This window comes from Mobula hypostoma, chromosome X1 (genome assembly GCF_963921235.1).
Source record: "Mobula hypostoma chromosome X1, sMobHyp1.1, whole genome shotgun sequence".
Classification (NCBI taxonomy): domain Eukaryota; kingdom Metazoa; phylum Chordata; class Chondrichthyes; order Myliobatiformes; family Myliobatidae; genus Mobula; species Mobula hypostoma.
In genome coordinates this window covers 27,025,590-27,047,450 of record NC_086128.1, presented here as the reverse complement: position 1 = coordinate 27,047,450, position 21,861 = coordinate 27,025,590, and the positions used below count along the sequence as shown (strand labels likewise).

Below are 21,861 nucleotides of genomic sequence, written 5' to 3'. Positions count from 1 at the left end.
ATAAAATAGTCAGATTCAAGTGGTATGACACCTGCTGCAGAAAAATTGAGAAACATCTAAAAAAAATACAGAATCAGCTATACTATAATTACTGGAATATTTACTAAACAATTACATGTATACAGATGGTAATATAAAAATTATGAGCAAGTATTAACAAGTTAGACTACAAGCAAAATACTAGCAAAATAACAATTCTACAATCTAATCCAGCATAGACAAGGGAACAACATTTAAATCACAGCAAAATTGACTCACCTAAACAATCAGGCTCTTTGTGATAATTGTCTCCTTCCAAATATCCTAAGGCACTGCACGTTGCTAATAGTTCACTGTTCATTGTGCTCAAATCCACACAGTGCACTCGTTAAAGCGGCAGAGGGCAGACGAAACCTGGAACAATTTAATACCCAGGGTGGGTAGGTGGGGGGGGGGTTAGAAAAGAGGATGATATTTCTGCAAAGGCTGAGGGAAGGGGTACAGAGAAAAAAATCACTGTATAAAGCAACACTGTGCAGCAGTAGTATGAGGGAAAACCAGGAGGGAGAAGCATGCAATTATGCAAAAAAAAAGTCCCTGTTCTCACACTCTTGCAGATACAAAATTTAACTCAAAATGGGACAGCAATTATATAGCAATGTACTAATGGTGAAATGAATTCTTGGCCTCAACACACGCTGCTCTCCAGAAATCTTCACTGTGTTCTGACAGCAGAAGGAAGAGTCTGACACAGGTCGAGGCCTTCTTAGCTACAATCAGCCTGCAGAGTAAACACAAGATTTAATATCCCAAAAGAAAAACAATCACTACTATATAGACACAGAGCATTACAGCACAAAAGCAGGCCCTTCAGCCACCTAGTATGTGCCAAACTGTTATTCTACCTAGTCCCATCAACCCACACCAGCACCATATCCCTCCATGCCCTTCCGATTCACGTACCTATCAAAACTTTTCTTAAACGTTGCAATCAAGCCTATATCCACCACTTCCACCGGCAGCTCATTCCACACTTACACCACCCTCTGAGTGAGGCATGCTGCCTCCTGCCATGCCCAACCTCAGCTCCAAGAGGAGGCTGGATTCAATTCTTTCCTCCCCACCTTCTACCCACACATGGCCAGCTGTACCTCTGGTTAGTACAGTGACAGAAGAATTAGTTTTGTACAAGATACCACAATCCCCAACTTCTCTGCACTGAGCCAATTATCACTCCAATAACACTCCAATTATCCAATATCTAATCACTGCAAAGGCTAAGATTCAAGTCTAGAGTCATTGTGCACTCCACCAGACAGTGCATTTACCCACTGTGCATCAAGCAAACTCTCTTCTACCCTCTTGTGCCAGCTGAGAAATGTTGCTAAAACAGACCCGGGGGCATCTGATTAGCTGTACTTTTCTAACCACACTGAAATGGGTATCATTGAAAGGTTTAAAATTAATCAAATTAATGGGGCAGCTTGGCAGAGTCATGCTATTACAGCGTCAGCAGCCGGGTTCAATTCCTGCTGCTGTCTGTAAGGAGTTTGTATGTTCTCCCCGTGACCACGTGGGTTTCCTCCCACTGTCCAAAGGTGTACAGGTCAATGGGTCATTTGGGTGGTGCAGAGTCATTGGGCTGGAAGGGCCTGTTACCAGGCTGCATCTCTGAAAAGAAAAAGCATTTTTATTCTGAATGTCACTGATGCATGCGCAGCACTACCCAGTGACGACAATCTCAAATACAAAGAAGAAAAACCAATGGCATTGGTGATATTTGTGGACCATGAGATGAAAATAAAGAGATAAAGGCAGCAAAGGCAGAGGAACTTAGCCCAGAAAAATCAGAGGTGCATGTAATAAAGACTAATACAATAACTATGGGGAATTTTAATCTATATAAAGAATAGGATGACTAAATTAGTGATGATAGAATGGAGGGTGAATTCAAAATGTAAGATTGTTGTCCAAATCAGCTATGTTGTGGTAACTGGCCATTTTAGATCTAGTGTTATGTAACAGTGACTCAGGTTCAATTTATTCTCCCTACGACTGCGTGGGTTTCCTCTGGGTGCCCTGGTTTCCTCCCATGTTCCAAAGACATACAGATTAGTAGGTTAATTGGTCACATGGATGTAATTGGGTGGTGTGGGCTTATTAAATAGATAAATAAATCTAAAGGGGCCTTTAGGGAAACGTTATAGTATGTCAGGTTTTATATAACATTTTAAACCAACTTAATTCAATCCGATGCTAGAGTCTGAAATCTAAACAAAGCAAACTACAAAGGTACAAGAAGCTCAAACTGGCTGTAGTAGATTGAAAAAATACAGTATAAGATATGACAGTGAAAAAACAATGGGTAACAGTTTAAAAATACATTGTTCACAAGTAATTTATATCCCTCAAATGCAAAAAAAATTCCAACAGGAAATGCAGTCCAGTGATGACAATCAAGAGAAGTTAAAAACACTATTAGATCAAGGGAAAAGATTTAAGCAACACACACAAAATGCTGGAGGAATTCAGCAGGCCAGACAGCATCTAGGAAATGTTGACTGTACTCTTTTCCAAGATGCTGCCTGGCCTGCTGAGTTCCTCCAACATTTTGTGTGTGTTGCTCAGATTTCCAGCATCTGCAGGTGTTCTGTTGTTTGTGAAAGGAAAAGGTTTATAACTTTATCCAAAAAAACATAAGGGAAAGAGTTAAGAAAAATTAAGAACTCAGCAAAGAAGGATCAAGGTATTGCTAAGAAGAGGGAAACTAGAACATAAAAATAGGTGAGCAAAGAACACAAAAACTGACCATCTATAGTTGTGTAAAAAGAATAAATTATGTAGAAATTAGGAAAACTTAATGTGAAACCTTTCAGATTGAGATAAAAAGTAATCACATTGTAGAACAAGAAAAGCAGAGGATTTACACAATAATTTTATCTCTGGACAAAAAAAAGTGCAGGAAAGAAAGTGGTTATTTTTGGGTTGGGAGACAGTCAGCTGTATGATGTTACAAGGACTGGTGTTGGAGGTCCTGGCTGTACAGAAGCTACAGCAATAATTTGAATAAAGGAATCACATGTAATAGATGTAAAGATCAGTGGAAGCGTAGGTTATGCGTATGATGCAGAGAGTTTGAGCACTTAAGAACGCACAAGGACAAATCGGTTGGGATAGAATATGCAAAACAGTAAGGTCATTCCTTTGGTAGTTAAAGGTGGTGTTTTCCAAATGGTGAGAGTGAAAGATGGTGTTCAGAGGGTCCTTATACAGCAAAGCCTCAACATTCATGTTGGATACATCCTAGAATAGCTGAAAATCCCAAAGAGTGCAAATACCATTTATTTCACCAATGTCCCTGGGAGATTACTTTGCAGGGAGGGTTTGCAGAGCTGAACAAGGCTTTTAATTGTTGGGAGATTTGCCCCAAATCCTCTCAAGCTTGAAGTCTTGTAGTCACGTAGTCACAAGTAGAGGTATCAACCCTGAGCTATTTGTTGGGCATTTAATACTTCACTAGTAGTTGAATAGCTGAGTCTGGATGAGTCTTGCCATCTCCCTCAAAAGCTTCCACACTGATATAAATAAGACCATAAAACTTGGGAGGGGAATACACCATGCAGCCCATTTTATCATGGCTAATTTATTTTCCCTCTCAATCCCATTTTCCTGCCTCCTCCCCGAGACCTTTGACACCCTTAAACCTATTAACCTCTGCTTTAAATATACCCAATGACTTGGCCTCCACAGCCATCTGTGGCAATGAATTCCACAGATTCACCACCTTCTGGCTAAAGAAATTCCTCCTCATCTTTGTTCTAAAGGGACATCCTTGTATTCTGAGGCTGTGCCCTCTGGTCTTAAGACTCCCCTGCATCTACTCTATCTAAGCCTTTCAATAATCACTCCCTCATTCTTCTAAATTCCAGCGAGTAAAGGCCCAGAGCCATCAAACAGGCCTCATACATTAATCCTTTCATTCCTAGGATCATTCTCGTAAACCTCTCTCTCTACCTTCGCCAGTGCTAGCACATCCCCTTTTAGAAACAGGGCCCAAAACTGCTCACAATATTAGAAATGTGGTCAGACCAATGCTTTATAAACCTCAGCAAATAAGAGAAAACTGTGCCAGGAATCATCTGAGGGCTCAGAACTCTTTGGGTTGAATCATTTCCTCATTAGTAGAGCAGAAGGTCTCATCAGTACTGCAGTGGTGGATTTCAACCCAAATTTAACGAAAAGGTTTACTGTACAGACGCTAGCATCCAGGTACAACTTAGGAAGTTGAGCACTACATTGGACTTCATTGCAAGGGGACTTGAGTACAAGAGAAGGCTTGCTCAAATTATATAAGCCTCTGGTGATACTGCACCTGGGATATCCCCACTTCAGGAGGGATAGAAGCATGGTGAAGGATCTTTTCCTGGGATGTTGTTTTACCCTTCAGGAGACATTAAGCAGACTGAGCCTGTGCTCTCTAGCGTTCCAAAAGGAAAGGTGATCTCTTTGAAAAACACAACGTTTTCACAAGGGTTGATAGGGTAGCTGTGAAGTTGCTGTTTCAGGACAGGAACTAGGAAAAATGTCTACATCAAGCAGGTGGTAAATCTTCGGAGTTCTCTACCCAAGAGGGCTGTCAAGTAAATTCATGGCTGGGAAATCAATAGACTTTTGGAATATTAAGGAAGTGAACGGATTATAAGGTTATTACAGGAAAATAGCACTGACATAGAAGATCAGTCATGATCCTTCTAAACGGTGGCCAGAATATTTTCCATCTTTCAACTGCACGTCTAATAGGTCTCGATTTTGACCAGTGACAGCAAGAAATATGAGGCTGCACTTAAAAATAAACAGCTCAATGAAGAACATAACAGACACCATTGCGGATCCTTCATTCACCCCAAGTGTCACAACTGCCTTGCGTGAGGCGAGAGCACACTATTTTGTTTGATATTATCATTGTCAGGTTTTGCGATGTTAAAGGTACTGTAAATTATTAAAGAATCATTTTTAAAATCTCCCAAAGATTAATGTAGTTGGAAATCAGAATCAGGTTTATTAACACCGGCATGTGACGTGAATTTTGTTAACTTTTACAATTAACCATAAACTTTAACAAACAGAATATTAATATTATAATAATTTGTTACTCAAATGAAGTAGCTGGAATTAAGAACAGAGCAATAAAGTCCTCTGATTAATTGTCAATACAATCGCAATTCTTTGTGAAACGTTTGTAGCCTGGATGGTGCTGTTTGGCGAACTCCAGAGCCGCCTCATCAAGAAAACTAAGCGACCGGTTTAAGGAAAGGACGCTAAACTCACCTGATCCGTTCTAAGTTGGTCTCAAATATCTTTAAATATTTCATTAAAAAACTGCATCTATTTTTAGAAAATTTCGAACGCGCCGCGAAACTGCCGGCGAGCGACCAAACTCCCGCCAACTCCTGGATCACTGAATGTGTTCGCGGGGGGGGGGAGCGTACGGCGAGCCTAACACAAAATTAAAATACACACACAAAAAAAATCAATTGAGTAAAGAAAACTCTATAATATACCGTACTTAACAATATCCTTTTCCAATCAACTTATAGAGCGACGTTGCAGACTAATGCAGAGGGTACATAAATTAATTAGGTCACCCCACTCGTGGAGGATTAGAGCAGTCCAGTCGCCCGCTAATCCAGCAACAACAACACAAAGCAGGATAAATTTTAATGAAGGAGTAATCAATATATTTTAGGATTTACCTCATATATTGTGAAATGTCGTACCGCGATTTTATGTTTTGTTCGGGTGATGAGTAACCTTTAACCCCATGAGGTGGCTTCGGCTGTCTTAAGGTATTCGGCGGCTGATTCGACTTCCTTCTGTCGGGTTGCATGCATCTTTGTTGGGGTTTGAGAGGAAAAAGACAGGCGGCGCCTTTACCAAAAACAAGTCATTCCGTTTTTCATAGTAGCATCGTTTATTTTAAGTTATCACCATTAAAATTATGTACATTGTTTCCGGTAAAAAAAAATATATTGTTCTCGTCTGTTTTGCGAATAGATTTTGCGCAGATGGAATTCTCTTCAGTTCTGTTTCCTTCTCTTGTAAACGGTTATGACTTTTGCTCCAAATTTCTATTTGTGGTTGCACATTAGGTTCTACATTATTATATGTGGGCAATTCTTTTATATCAGTCACGGTGGCCGAGTGGTTAAGGCGTTGGACTCGAAATCCAATGGGGACTCCCCGCACAGGTTCGAATCCTGTTCGTGACGAGGCGTTCTTTTCGTTTAAACTGTCTCAATCGGTATTTGGATCATGTTTTAACACAACATGCTAAACCGATTAACATAAAACAGCTTGAATATATACAGCGTTACAAACAAAACATGTAAAAACGATTCCAAAAGGCCCATCAATTAAATATCAAAACCAAAAACGTTTACTCATCATACTCAGCACTCTTGTTTATTCTGTAGACATTAAAACAATGTTCAGTGTTTCATTGTTCATACTCCCTTTTATCACAAGAACAGTAAATGCTGGAAACACACCTCAGGTCAGGCAGCATTTTGGGAGGGAAAAACATACTGTACTAAACGTTTCAGGTTAAAGGCCCTTCTCCAGAACTGAAAAAAATAACGAGTAATCTGAAGTTGGATAGCAAGAGACGGATTGAGGCTACGTCCACACTAGACTGACAACTGACAATTGATTTGGTGGCTATGTAGATGAGAGAAAAGAATCATTTATATAGCTAGTGTATCTGAAGGAATGTAAATACAGGAACATGAAAGAAAGTAGAAGAGAAAAAGGAAAGCAAAACACTGGAACTGTGACAATCCAGCCACTGCTGTATATTATGAATAAAATAATACTGGAAATATTCAGTGAAACTGATGGCATCTATGGAGAGGGAAAAATGATTTAAAGGACAGTCTTAATGTAAATGGCACGTAAGTGTAGCCCCTTCAGAGTAGTGATGTGTCTAGTGGTGGAACCTCATTGAAGCTGGTGAAAATTTTGGAGGTTGATTCATTACCGTTCTTCCCATTGGCCTCTACAGTCAATAACAAAAGGAACCCTATCACTCCTCTGAATGGGAAAAGATGGGGTGAGAATAAGTGTGTGGAAGAGAGGATAGAGGGTTGAGAATCTTATCCTTAGAAGAAGCAATGATTAAGAAAAAGGGAAGACATTTCAGAAGCACTGATACAGACAGACTCAAAGCAAAGACAGAAGCTAGCTGATCGGAATAGAATCCTTGACAGAAGAAAGATGGAAAGAGGCGTCGTTAAGGTAGCTGTGGGAGTCAGTGAGTTTGTAGTGGACATTGGCTAATTGATTATTCCCTGAGATAGGGAAAATTCAAGTGTGGAACATATTAAAGTGTGAATAGAGTAAAAACTAACAGATAAACTAATGATTTTTTCAAGTTCTATACAATTGCAGTAAGCAGCACCCATACATTATCAATAGAGCAGAAAAGGGGTCAAGGCAGGGGGCTTGGGACGGATTTTAAAAGGTACTGTTCCTTATAACCCATATAAATACAGATGTCACTTCAGGACTATGCAAGTTCCCATAGCCACATCTTTGATATGGACCAAGCAAAGTGGAGTTAAAAGTTATTCAATGGTAGTCCAAGCTCAGCATTTTCTGCTCTTATATCAGACTTCCAGCATTTGCAATTTTTTTCTGTCTTTAAAAGTACTGTGTTTTCAAAAACCTATTTCAATTCAAAAAACTGCTAAAATTATTTTACAGCTGATAAAAATCAACAATTCTCACTTTTGATAAACCTTTAGGTTCATTTCATAAATTACAATTACCACATTAAATTTGGATCCAACATTAATCTACATCTTTTGAATCATATTTTATGATTGGTACACAATAAGTTTTGATTCCACACATACCAAACAAATTCCCTAGAGTGAATAGCTTCTGTAGATATAATGTGATATCATCTCCACAAAATATAAAAAGCATCCAAAGAGCAAACGGTATTAACAGGAAGACAAGAATTGTCAAAGTACAAATATTTTAATTTTTATTCACTTTTTTTTCCTGCCCTTAATGTTGCATGGTAGCAGAGCAGTCAGCACAACATCTTACAGAGCCAGTAATTAGGATTTGATTCCTGGCTCTGTCTGTAAGGAGCTTGTATGTTCTCCCTGTGACCACGCGAATTTCCTCCAACATTCATAAAATACGTACAGGTTAGGGTTAGTATGTTGTGGACATGCTACATTGGCGCTGGAAGCATGGCAACACATGTGGGCTGCCTCTAGCACATCCTCAGATTGTGTTGGTTGTTGATGCAAGCAATACGTTTTACTGTATGCTTCAACTTACATATGACAAATAAAACTCGTTATCTTTTTATAATAAAGTGAAATAAGAGGAGTTACACATAATGGGTTGTAAATAAGCTGCACACGAAAATGGGTTGTTCAATTCTACCAGTTTAAGCCATATGAACACTATGCACTAACAATTTTTGTATGTCTTTTCTCCACATGCCTTCAAACTTCATCCTTTAACACATATCTATTCTTAAATGTTGGTGTTATTTCTGTCTGTTACAAATCTTCATTATGCATGTTTCTTTTGCTTTCCATTCTAAATTTCTTACATTGTTACAGCCTGCATAATAGAAGAAATGCATCTTGCAACAAAAAGCAACACGCCTTTTGACTTCCTAATGCTCACTGTACCTGCGCATAACTTTTCAAGGACATCTGAAAACCAACACATTTTAATCTCATTTAGAAAATACTCGCCTTTCTATTTTTCTCATCTAAAGTGGATACCTCACATTTGCCATGCCCTTTCCTACTCACTTAGCTTGTTGATTTCCCCAAACCTCTGTATCCTACTCACAGTCCACACTACCACTGAGCTTTGTACCATCAGTAAATTTGAATACATTCAATGCCATCATCCAAATCGTTGACCAATTATAAATAATAATCCCTGCAGCATCCCAATAGTTACATCTACCTAGCACAAGTTTTCTGTCCATTAATGAATCCTCAGACCACACCAGCATATACTTCCAATATCACCCCCCCCCAATGATCTTGTGTGACACCTTATCAAAAGCATTCTGAAAGGCTAAATACTTCTCACCAACTGGTTCATCCTTATTTGCTAGTTAACATCTTCAAACATGTTCAACAGATTTGTCAAACATGATTTCCTTTCATAAATCTATGTTGACTCTACCCAATCCAATTATCGTTTTCCAAGTGGCCTGTCCTCAATATTAGATTCCAGCATTTGCCCTTCAACTGATGTCAGACCAACTGGTCTGTAGCTCCCCATTTTAGTCCAAAAGACTATAAGATATAGAGCAGAATTAGGCCATTTGGCCCATTGAGTGTGCTCCGCCATTTCATCATGGCTGATCCATTTCCCTCTCGGCCCCAATCTCCTGCCTTCTCCCTGTATCCCTTCATTCCCTGACTAATCAAGAACCTATCAACCTCTCCCATAAATACCGTAAATCCAATAACTAAGTCTCCACAGCGCCTGTGGCAACAAATTACAGATTAACCGCCCTCTGGCTTCTTGAAGAGTGGAGTGATATTTGCAATCTGCCAGTCTTCTGGAACCATTCCAGGATCTAGTGATTGTGGAGGCATTAGTAATGATCTTTCAACAATCTCTTCAGCCACCTCTTTCAGAACCCTGGGGTGTAACCCCTCTGGTCCAGGTGACATGTCTACTTTCAGACCTTTCAGTTTCCCAAGCACCATCTCCCTAGTCATGGTAACTGCACTCACTTCTGCCCCCTGACACTCTTGAACTTCCACCATACTGCTAGTGTCTTCCACAGTGAAGACCAATCCTTAGTTAGATTGTCCACCATTTCATTGTCCCCCATTACTACCTCTCCAGCATCATTTTCCAATGGTCCAATATCCACTCTCACCTCCCTTTTACTCTTTATATAGCTGAAGAAATGTTTGGTACACTTTTTAATATTATTGGCTGGCTTATGTTTGTATTCCATCTTTTCCTCATGACTTTTTTAGTTGCCTTCTGTTGGTTTTTGAAAGCTTCCCAATCCTCTGACTTCCCACTAACTTTTGCTCTATTATATGACCTCTCTTCAGCTTTTATGTTGGCTTTGACTTCTCTTGTCAGCTATCATGGTTGCGTCATCTTGTCTTTAGAATATTTCTTCTTTGGGATGTATATATCCTGTGTCTTCCAAATCACTCCCAGAAATTCCAGCCATTCATGCTCCGTCGTCATCCCTGCCAGTGTTCTTTTCCAATCAATTCTAACCAACTCTTCCCTCATGCCTCTGTAATTCCCCTTACTCCACTGTAATAACGATACATCTGACTTTAGCTTCTCCCTTGCAAATTGCAGGGTGAATTCTATCATTTTATGATCACTGCCTTCTAAGGTTTCCTTTACCTTAAGCTCCTTAATCAATTTGGGTTCATTGCACAACACCCAATCCAGAATAGCTGATCCCCTAGTGGGCTCAACCACGAGCTGCTCGAAAAAGCCATCTCGTATTCTATAAGTTCCCCCTCTTGGGATCCAGCACCGACATGATTTTTCCAATCTACCTGCTTATTGAAATCCCCCATGACTATCGTAACGTTGCCCTTTTGGCATGCCTTTCCTGTTGTAATTTGTAGCCCACATCCTGGCTGCTGTTCGGAGGTATGTATATATCTTCCATCAGTGTCTTTTTCCCTTGCAGTTTCTTAACTCTACCCACAAGGATTCTACATCTTCTGATCCTATGTCACCTCTTTCTAAGGATTTGATATTATTTTTTACCAACAGAGCCAACCACCCCCTCTGCCTACCTGCCTGTCCTTTCAATACAATGTGTATCCTTGGACATTAAGCTCCCAACTATAATCTTCCCTCAGCCATGACTCAGTGATGCCCACAATGTCATATCTTCCAATTTCTAACTCTGCTACAAGTTCCTCTACTTTATTCCATATATTGTGTGCATTCCTGTATTCTGCATCCTGTATTCATCGCCCTTTTCGATTTTGTCCGCCTTTTACATTGCAACTCATCCCACTAACTGCAATTTTGCCCTATTATCAGCCTGTCCTTGCTGGCAGTCTTACTATACATTGCCTCTGTTTGTAAACTCATTGCACTATCCTCAGCCCTATCACTCCAGTTTCCATCCCCCTACCAAATTAATTTAAACCCCCCCCCGCCCCCCGCACCCCGCACAGCTCTAGCAAAGCTTCTTGAAAGAATATTGGTCCCCTTCGGGTTCAGGTCATAACCGCCCCAGAGGAGATCCCAATGATCCAGAAATCTGAACCCCTGCCCCCCGCACCAGTTCCTCAGCCATGCCTTTATCTGCCAAATGCTCCTATTCTATCCTCACTGGTGTGTGGCACAGGTAACAATCCAGAGACAACCACCCTGGAGATCCTGCTTTTCAACTTTCTACCCAGCTCCCTAAAATCTCTCTTCAGTACCTCCTCACCTTTCCTACCTATATTATTGGTGCCAAAATGTACCAAGACTTCTGACTGCTCACCCTCCCCTTTTAGAGCACAATCCAAGACGTCCCTGACCCTGGCACCTGGGAGGCAACATACTACACAGGCGTCTCTATCACATGCACCAAAACCCATCTCTGTTCCTCGGACTATGGAATCTCCTATCACCACTGCAGTCCTCTTCACCTCTCTTCTCTTCTGAGCCACAGCGCCAGACTCAGTGCCAGAGACCCGGTCGTTGTGGCTCCCTGGTAAGTCCCCCTCAACAGTATCCAAAATGGTATCCTTATTATTGAGGGGAACAGCCACAGGGATACTCATTTCCCTTCCTCCTCCTGACAGTCACCTGCCTCGTGCCACTTGGGGGTGACCACCTCCCTGTAGCTTCTGTCCGTCTCACCTCAGTCTCCCGTATGAGCCGATGGTCATTGAACTGCAGCTCCCGTTCCTCAACACGTTCTCTGAGGAGCTGGAGCTCAGAACAGATGTGGTTATCTAGGAGGCTAGAGGTCTCCCAGAATTCTCACATCTCACACACACACTACCCCAGAGCCATTCTCACTGCACTAACTGTGCCCTAACAGACGAGGTATGAAGAAAAAAAAACTTACCAGATACTTGACTCACCCAAGCCTGATGATCCAAAGCCTCCCTACTCAAATACTGGTCCACTCACACAATGGCCACTCTGCTTGCACCCGCCGTCTTTTCATTTGCCATTGCTAGTGAGTCCTGCTCATTGATTGGCCACAGTTCAATCTCCGAAAACTGCTGCGAAGCACTGCTTTTTAAATCCTCAATCACGGACCTGTGTGAAGTCACCTCTTCTCATCACGCTCCTGCTCTCTGATTGGCCACAGTTCAAACTCTGAAAACTGCCGCAAAGCGCTGCTTTTTAAATCTTGGAAATGCATGAAGTTGTCTTTTCATCTCATGCTCCTGTTCCTGATTGGCTAAACTCCCTCCTTTATTAAATAGTGTGGTTATATTTTCTGTCATCCAGACTGTGGGATCCATTCTCAAACAGAGCTTTGCAGTGACAATCAATGCATCCACCATTGCAATAGCCACCCCCTTCAAGATTCCAGGCCAAGAAGTATTGGGGCCTGGGGATTTAATCACTTTTCAGTCTCATTAATTTCTTCTTTTTTTCCCCTCTAATACTAATTTATTTTTCATTTCTTCTTGAACTGCAGTTCTCCACCATTTCCAAGAGGTTTTCTGCAACTTCAATCTGCAATCTCCTTAATTCTCTGTCATTTATCTCCCACTATGATTTTGCTGTTATGTCCGTAAGATTATGTCCATAAGGGAGCCACCTTAATTGTTACTTATCTACAGAAATTCTGGCCAGTGTCACATGACATCCTTCTGCATCATCAGTTTCTGACTTGAAAGTTCATCCAATTTCCTTTTAACATAAAGATAGAAAGTTCTGCAGTCTGAGATTGTGAGTTATTGGCAAGCGCATTGTGGGAGCAAGATTTGAAAAAGTGAGTGTGGTTAGTTGGTCATTCTTCTCCCTCAGATCACAAGGAAATTAGGCACTTGGCAAGGGCCAATAAAATAAAGTCAGGTTTAAAGAGTGACCAATGCAGGAGCAGCCATTGTAGGATGGACAGTGTTAGAGTGGAGGCCTTGAAGAATTGGTGGAGGGGGCAGAGTTTCAGATTTGTGGATCATTGGGATCTCTTTTGGGGAAGATATGACCTGTATAAAAAGGACAGGTTACATCAGAACTTGAGCAGGACCAATATCCTTGCAGGCAAGTTTCCAGGAGTTGTTAGGGAGGGTTTAAACTAGTTTGGCAGGGGGAATGGGAACCAGAGTGATAGGTTGGGGCAGGTGGTATACAGGTAGATGCAGCATGTAGAAAGACTTGTGAGGAAGGATAGATAGCTGCTAAGGCAAAATCGAAGTCAATGAGATGGATTGAAGTGTGTCTATTTTAATACAAGCAGTATCAGGAACTTAGACTATGGGTCATTACAAACTATGATGTGGCCATTATAGAGACTTGGCTGTCACAAGGACAGGAAAGCTGCTGTTCTGGGGTTTAGATGCTTCAAAAGGGACAGGGAAGGAGATAAAAGAGGTGGTGGAATAGAATTGCTAATCAGGGATAATATCACAGCTGCGGAAAGGGAGGTCATTGTGCAGTGATTGTCTGCTGAGTCTCTACAGTGTGGGTGGAGTCAGAAACAGGAAGGGAACAATCACACTATTGCGAAGATTCTATAGACCCTCCTCCTCTCCCCCCCCCCCAAATAGTAACAGAGACACTGAGGAACAGATCGGGATGCAGATTTTGGATAAGTGCAAAAGTAACAGGATTGTTGTCATGGGTGATTCCAACTTCCCCAACACTGATTGGTACCTCCTTATTATTTGGTTGGGCTGAGTCTTTTTTTAGGTGTCCAGGAAGGATACCTAATGCAATATGTAGGCCGACAACAAGAGTAGTCAATAGTCATCTAGACGGCCATAGTGGATCTGGCGCTAGGCAATGAACCAGGTCAGATCACAAATCGCTCAGTTGGTGAGCATTTCAGAGACAGTGACCACAATTCCTTGACCTTTACCACAGCCTTAGAGGAGAATGGAAGCAGGCTGTATGTGAAAGTATTTAAATAGAGGAGGGGGAATTATGATGCTATTAGGCAGGAACTGGGGAGCACAAATTGGGAACGAATATACTCAGGGAAATGCACAACAGATATGTGGAGGCTGTTTTGGGAGCACTTGCTGAAGGTTCCAGATAGGCTTATTCCACTAAGGCAGGGAAAGGATGGTAGGGCAAAGGAACCATGGTTGACAAGAAATGTGGAACATTTCATCAATAGGAAGAAAGCAGCTTACTTAAGGTTGAGGAAGCAAGAATCAGACAGGCCTCTAGAGTTATGGTAGCCAGGAAGGAGCTGAAGAATAAACCTAGAAGATCTAGAAGGGGCCATGAGAAGGCCTTAGCAAATGTTCTACACATATGTGTAAAACAGGAGGATGGCCAGAGTGAGGGTACGGTATGACCAATTAGGGATAGTGGAGGAAATGTGCCTGGAGTCGAAGAAAGTATTGGGCAAGTCCTTAATGAATACTTTCCTTTCAGTATTCACTAGTGAGAGGGACCTTGACTACTGTTTGTGAGGACAGTGCAAAACAACAGGCTGATATGCCAGAATAGATCAACGTTAAGAAAGGATATGCTGGATCTTTTATAAAACATTAGGACAGGCACGTCCCCAAGGTCAGATGGATTCAGAATCAGTTTACGCACAAAAGCAGAGTATGGTTGTAGATGGAGCATAATCTGCCTGGAAGGTGTAGGGATAACACTGGGAACTATAGACCAGTGAATCTTACTTCAATGGTGGGCAAAGTATTGGAGACTATTCTTGAGACTCCTGGTTCAACCTAAAATGTGCAGAGTTTTATTTTCTCTTGGGATTGTTCCTCGACAGCAACTATCCCCCATTTCTTTAGAAAAGTTACTTTTTTTGGATGTGGAAAACTTAGGTGTAAGTTCTTTTTCCTCTGCTTGTGAATTGGTTTGTGCAAACTGAATTTGTTTAGCCTTTGGTGGACTTTGCTACAAGACCCACCTCCAATTTATTCACTAATAACATTGTCAACAGTCTTGAAACAACTTGAAATAACATTATACCTAAAAGTCCCAGCTTAGAGCTGTCTTGAATGTCCACAATAAATCAGCAGAAACTCCAGTGACAAATAATTTATTCTGACAGTTTGCATGGCAAGGCCTGTGCTTTGCATATTTTTGAGAACCAGAGCAAAAGGGATTGCAAAAATAAATTGCAGCAAAATCAGTTAGCGCTCAGGGTTGTTTACTTTTGTGCTGATTGCACTGACATTGGCCACGTTGCATCAAAATACATTAAACCAACGCATGTCATTAAATGGAAGCTCTAAAATATCATGTACGATTTCTTCCGCTACTGATAATCAATTTTCCCACTTTCTTGGGTAAAGAATTTTACATGGAGTAAACCCAAAAATAGTTCCATTTGGATTTCCCCCAAATTCTGTGTCATTTGCATATTTGAACATTCTGCATAAATCAATGTCTTTGCACAAGCATGTTGTAAATTAACCAGTGGTTATGTAAGAAGTGTGCCACTGTGGTAGGAAGTGCATGAACCTGGCTTCAAGTCCATAGTGAGGGTTAAAGAAACTGAGACTGACAGGCAGCTTAAGGGGCACGTGCATGATGCAGGGTGGAAAGAAAAAAAAAGACAAGAACACCGATGTGTATACTATGGAGTTTATTTCCAGATAACTTATATTTTTAAAAAAGTGTTTGTTCATTAATACCATGTGCCACAGCTTTTCAAAGTACAACACAACTAATCAGCTACAGGTGACAATTCTGGACTTCAAACACTTCAAGTCACAAAATAACTGGTGTACTCAAGAGGTCCACTTTAAAAAAAGGCACACACACAGACAGACATTACACATTTTTATAAAATTAAAACAAAGCATGAATTGTTTGCCAGAGCAACACAAAAAATACTTCATACAAGATTACTCATTTTATCTTTTTGCTGCAAGGAGACAGTTTATAATACCATTTATCTTCCCATGTACAGTATCTAATAGATAACTATTTAAATCCACTACTGCATAACCAGCACCATACAGCCTTTAAGACTAATGGAATGGCCTTTTTTTTTAAACTTTTGCATCACGTCTAATTACTTTGCTAAAATTTGTTTTTTTTTATATTACGTTTCAAGTGTGGTTTAAAAGGGATTTACTCCTCTGTGGAGCCAAATAATGAAATAAACTGATATTTTTAAATGGGTAATTGAACACATGAAAAGACAATTAGATTGGTCCAAGAGGTTGACTAGAAGGTGGCCGTTACCCATGTAGCAAGACCTAGGCATATAATGTGACTGAGTGTTTGAATCTTGTTCTGAACAGAATTTGCCAAATCTTAGGTAGTACAGCACTTAGAACTACAATTGACCCCAGAATCCTTCTGCTGTTGTGGAGTAAAAGCCATTTGCTTCTGACAACTTTCTAGCAGCAATCCACATTGATAACTGATGTCAAAAATTGTTGGAATGCTCTCAAACCAGAAGCCCACTGTAATCAAGTATAGAGGGACAATTTGGTACTCCACCTTCCAGAGTATTGAAAGGCAAGCACATTCCCACACAACTCACACTACCATAGTTTGTTGTAGGTAACCTTAAGGAGAGATTTTATTCAAAGGCCCTTGATTGCAAAGCAAAGAATGCAATTCTAGGTAAAGGGGATGTATGGAAGACACGAAAGCAGGGAAATATTTCTAGGTGTAATTTTCTGCCCAAGAACAGGAGGTTTGCTTTCTCCACCACCTTCATGACCCCGCCCCCTTCAAAATCTTCCATTAGTGAGTTGGGTAACCATGCGCACACAGGACTGAAACGTTCAAAACAGGACATGTGGCACCAGACCCAAGATGCAAAGTTCTCAGATATCAAGTCACCAAAAGAGCAGAAAATCACTTCAAGATATGATCAAAGGAACGCAAGATTGGTCAAGAATAAGGGAATGTCAGAAGCAGAACCACTACCACTTTACTTACTGCATACTTTGATATACAGGCCTGTATTTGCAGCCATCCAAAATTAAGTTTTCTTTAGATAATGTAAGACAAAGGACTTATCTGATAATTAAAACCAGAATTAGACAAAAACTAAACTCAACCCTCCCCCCCCAAAAGGAAATTCAGATTTCTGTAAGCCAAGTGTTTATTAATCTCAGATCTCAGTGAGTCCATGGTGACAGTGGTAGATCCAGTTACAAAATTCTTCAGGTGCAACCACAAAAAAAAATAGAAAAAGGGTTTAAAAGGGTTTTCCTTTCATGTTCTTCAAGCACTGAAAGGATTTAAATCCCTCAAGAAACTTAAGCCACCTAATTTTCACCCTCTTGGAACAAATGTACATCTTATATGCACGATATTCAAAAATGATATACATTCAAGACTCACACAATAGATTTGTCTGAAAGAGACACAACACAAGGAGCTTTGATGAAGATTAGTTCAGATTCAGAAAATCTAAAATCTACCCAGAAGTGAATCGATACCACAGACTTATGTCAAAGTCCTAACAGAAGCTCAAAAGTTTTGCACATTTGTATGGTTCAGCTGGAAAACTAGGAGTTTGTGCTTCAACTCCCTCAGTCCTATTCTATGGATAAAACAAATGGCAAGATTTTATTTAAAATACATACACACAACTTCTAGCTAGAGTTTATTGGTTCACAGCACTTTTTCTTCCGCACATCTCCCTCCCCTGAAAGTCAATTCAAAACACTATGTTTAAGAGTCGTTGTTACTGACAGTCATTCTTAGCTGCTTTGATTCAAATTTAACTTGAGGGAGAAATGACAACCCCCTTAACTTTGAAGTCACTGTTAAATAACATCCTTGTTTTAGGCACAGTTACCAATGTACTGGTACCTAGCTCATTCAGTTGCACTGAAGTCAAGTTTATATAATATTTGATGTACACATTTTTAAAACTTCAAGCTTTCAAAGCTATCTTCAGTCATATATATTTTTGGAATCCTATACTAGCTCAGCCTTCATTCTGACTTGGGAGTCCTGCAATCATACGTGCAATTCCTACCCATGTGATAAAGCAGCTGGGTAAATTATACAGTTTACATGAATATAGAGCATCACATTCAGGCTCACAATCAGATATTTCTACATAACATCTCAATCAGGATGGCTTTCTAGTTATGTGAGAAACAAAATACTCGTGGGATTTTAAAAGCATGAACACTCGTCCTTTTTTGTTCCTGCTCACTGAATACACCTCACTACAATTTTAGCCATTTTTGCACAGAACTCCATTTAGATATTATTGACTTCAATTTAACAATCTAATTTAAGGCAAATCCAGAAAAGTAGGATTTAGGTTAAAGTGATTAAATGTTGGCAGAGTTTCAACATAGAACAAAAAAAAATATAGGACTGCAACCAACTTGCCTCGCAGGAGCGTAAATTTCTGCATCTTTCTGCCCCTGCCTTGTGAATTTAAGAAATCACCCATCATGCGATTGAATTGGTTGCAGGTATTAAAGTTTACTTCACATGTTGTCACTTGGGTTTTGCATAAATTTTAATATTTTATGCCCAAATACAAAACACATTTCAGCAAATCGGCCTTTAAGATTGCTTTAGTGGATATTAAGCCATGTAGTGCATACAATATTTATCTCTATAGTTTGCTTATGAGCTCTGCTCTTACAGAAACCTCACAGTAGTTTACCCCTCAAAACAGTTCACAAAAAAAACTTCTTGCATTGTTTACTGTGTTAACAGCCTGTACTACAAAAAATTGGCCATTACCATTTTCTACTTGAAAAGAAAAGGGGAAAAATACCAATAAGATATTAAAGCACAACACAAACCACTGCAGGCACCACAATTGTTAAGTTTTCTTATGTGGCATCTGGAATGGGCATCAGAATTGTACTTCATGTTTTAAAATTGTGAATGAATAAATACATAAGGTTGGAACAAAGGTTCTGTGAGCTGCAAACCCATTCTTTAAGCTAGTTCTGGCGTTGCAAAGGTGGTGATCGAATAACCCATAATGCAGTTTGGCATTAAGCCTTTGGTCATGTCCAAGTCTGCTTGCCGAAGATATTCCAGAGGGCAAGTCAAAGTCCTGCTTTCTTCTTATAGTAGAAACTTCAATTCAGAGGAGAAAATCGATCTGCTTTAAAAGATTTCCTCTACTCCATGAGCAAAGATCATTACCAGACCAGGCTCCATGATCATGTCCTCTCCCATGTGTTGGTTCTCACATGCCATCACCACTACAGCTTGCTTCCCTGGGATTCGTTTAGCTACATAGTTCTCGTAGAACCTGCGGTTCATTTGGCGAGTCTCTAGTGTGGCCAGACCCTGAGGCCAGTTCCTCTCGTGTGCATTTTCGATGAGATCATTGACTATAGACATTGGGCACCCACTGTCAATGAGAGACCGCTTAATGACTGCTTGGAGAACTGCATCAGGGGTGGAGATCATCCCACCCCATCGGGTAACTCTAGCAGGTTGCAATGAATTGACCCACCTATAATACAGAAGATACCATTCACGTTTTATTTAACAAAACAGGCAAACAAAGTTATAATCAATTAAAGCCCTGCAAGTCAGATAAACAACAGATAAGTTTCTCTTGCACCTTCACACCTTCACCAGGTAGGACAGCTGCATAATAAAAAGTCCCTTAAGATACCTGGGAAGTAAACAAGTTGAAGTGAATAACAAGTCATGGATAAGACCATGACCAAACTACTGGCATTCAACATGGACTTTCCTTTGATCACTAAGGATGCAGAAAAGAAACCTATTTTTATAGATTTTAAGCATCTTGGAACTTGTGTTTATATAGCGCCATTCACAACTACTAAACAGCCAATGAAGCACTTTTTGAAAGCAAGGTCACTGTTGCAATGGAGGAAATGCAGCCGCCAATTTGCGCACAGACAGTGGTAAAGTTACTCGATGATGTTTCTCTTTAAAGATTCACAGAATCATTACAACACTGGCTGGCACCATTTGGCCCATTCAGCAAAAGCACACCAGTAAGTCTTATTTTCCAGAGTACTGCAAATTTTCCCTTTCAACTACTCATCCAATTCCCTTCTAAAAAGCTGCAATTGAATCTGCTTCCACCACCCTTTCAAGCAATGAATTCCAGATTATGATCACTCAGCTGTGAAAACATTCCTTCACATCTCCTTTGGCTCTTCTACCAAATGATGAATCTGTGCCTGCCCACTCAATATCTCCAGTGAAGAAAGCTCATTTGTGAGGTCTTTAATGCTCAGATTACTTTAAGCATTCATCACTGCTCTAAAGGGAAACAAGCTCACTCCATCAGTAAAAAGCAAGGCATTCTTAGGTTTTGTAGGAGAGAATAAATTTGGACAGAAAATGGGAACACTCTATAAAGACCCCATGACACCATTCTGACAGAGCTGAGATTAAACAAGGCCACTGTTTAAACATCTCAACTGAAAGGAGGCACCAGATAAATGCTTTTCATTAGTGGAAGTACCAGTCCAGAGCAGTATTCAGTTTTAATATTCATTTTTAAAATTCTTGTTCTTTCTATTATAACACATCTTCTTGGATTAAGATTCGAGATTACTTATCACAAACATCTAAACATAATAAAATACTTAGTTTAAATCTTCACTCAAAATATGCACTTGGGTTGAATGATTAATTCCTCATCCAACTTGCTGAACTCACTAAATTGAAGCCAAGGAAAGACCTACTTTAGGTGACAAAGAATGGCCTTGGTAACAAAACATTCTGCATTCTGAATGTGTTATTTTTGATGACAGATTATAGGTTTATTGGATGACATCAGAGCGCCAAAATAACTTGGCACTGAATTTATTCTGGTAACCTTTTGGAGACATTAAGAGACTAGTCAGCCTTCAGAGAACAGCAGTACCAAGGCTCTTCAATACTGAAATACTAAAAAGGCATTTTAACTTCTAAATACACAAGAAAAAAAACACCCACATCATTTCATTCATGCACATCCAGCCATAGGCACAAAAGGCTCATAGAAGAAAATTCTAAAGTGGTCATAGTTCTATATTATAAAGACAGAAGCCAAATTCAGACATTGAAAAGACCATGCAATTATATAGCACCTTTACGTCCACAGGGCATCTCAAGGCACTGTACAGTCATTTGCACTTAATTTATTTTTAAAATACAGTTACTATTATAACAGAGGATATGCAGGAATCTATTGGATGCAGCAAATTCCCACAAATGGCACATGAGAATGAACAAATAAAGATGTTGGCCATAGGGTAAACATCAGGCCTACAGCAGCAGAAAAAATTGCCTGCTCCAACACAGCTATGATACCTCTACCTCCTCCTGGGAGGAGGCAGGCAGGGACTCAGCTTAATCCCCCTTTCATAGAATCACACCTCTGACAGCTCTGCCCACCTTCAGTACTGCATTAATTGCCTGACCAGACCTCATGCACACGTCTTGAGAAATTGCATTTCTATAGCGCCAGTCAGAACCTTGGGATGGCCCAAAATAGTTTACAACCAATGAAACAGTTTTGAAGTGCACTCACTACAGAGGAGCCAATTTGCGCGCAAAAAGATCTCACAAATGCAAAGCAATGACAAGCAGAATCTGTTTTGGTAATGTTCATCATTGGCAAGTGGAGCAAGGCAAGGTCCCCTTTTTTCCTAAGTAGTATCAAGGGATCTCTTGCATCCACCTGACAGACTCTGTCTCATCGGAACCATCACAACTTCAATTGTGCAGCACTGGAGCTTTGGCTTAGAGAGCGCCGATCTTTGCGGTGGG

The 21,861-nt window shown here is 40.3% G+C and overlaps 2 protein-coding genes and 1 non-coding gene across 13 annotated transcripts in view; 1 reads left to right on the top strand and 2 right to left on the bottom strand.

Annotated features, from left to right (window-relative positions):
- Positions 1–5,646, bottom strand: part of timeless (timeless circadian clock) — an 86,367-nt gene extending 80,721 nt beyond the window's left edge. The window contains exons 1-2 of one of the 4 annotated variants that reach the window (XM_063036925.1): positions 5,308–5,646; positions 259–760 (exon numbers count right to left, since the gene is read on the bottom strand). In XM_063036925.1, the coding sequence (XP_062892995.1) occupies positions 259–340 (82 nt within the window). In that variant the 5' untranslated portion in view covers positions 341–760; positions 5,308–5,646. Of the gene's footprint in view, positions 1–258; positions 2,567–5,307 lie in introns of those variants that run through there. The other 3 variants (XM_063036926.1, XM_063036924.1, XM_063036927.1) reach the window with 3 other exon arrangements.
- A 520-nt stretch (positions 5,647–6,166) lies between these two features.
- trnas-cga (transfer RNA serine (anticodon CGA)) lies at positions 6,167–6,248 on the top strand. Its single transcript has one exon. It is a non-coding gene; the product is annotated as a tRNA-Ser (tRNA).
- An 11,295-nt stretch (positions 6,249–17,543) lies between these two features.
- Positions 17,544–21,861, bottom strand: part of rnf41 (ring finger protein 41) — a 43,604-nt gene continuing 39,286 nt past the window's right edge. For all 8 annotated transcript variants that reach the window (XM_063037858.1, XM_063037862.1, XM_063037855.1 and 5 more), the window contains one exon: positions 17,544–19,579. In XM_063037858.1, the coding sequence (XP_062893928.1) occupies positions 19,225–19,579 (355 nt within the window). In that variant the 3' untranslated portion in view covers positions 17,544–19,224. The remainder of the gene's footprint in view (positions 19,580–21,861) is intronic.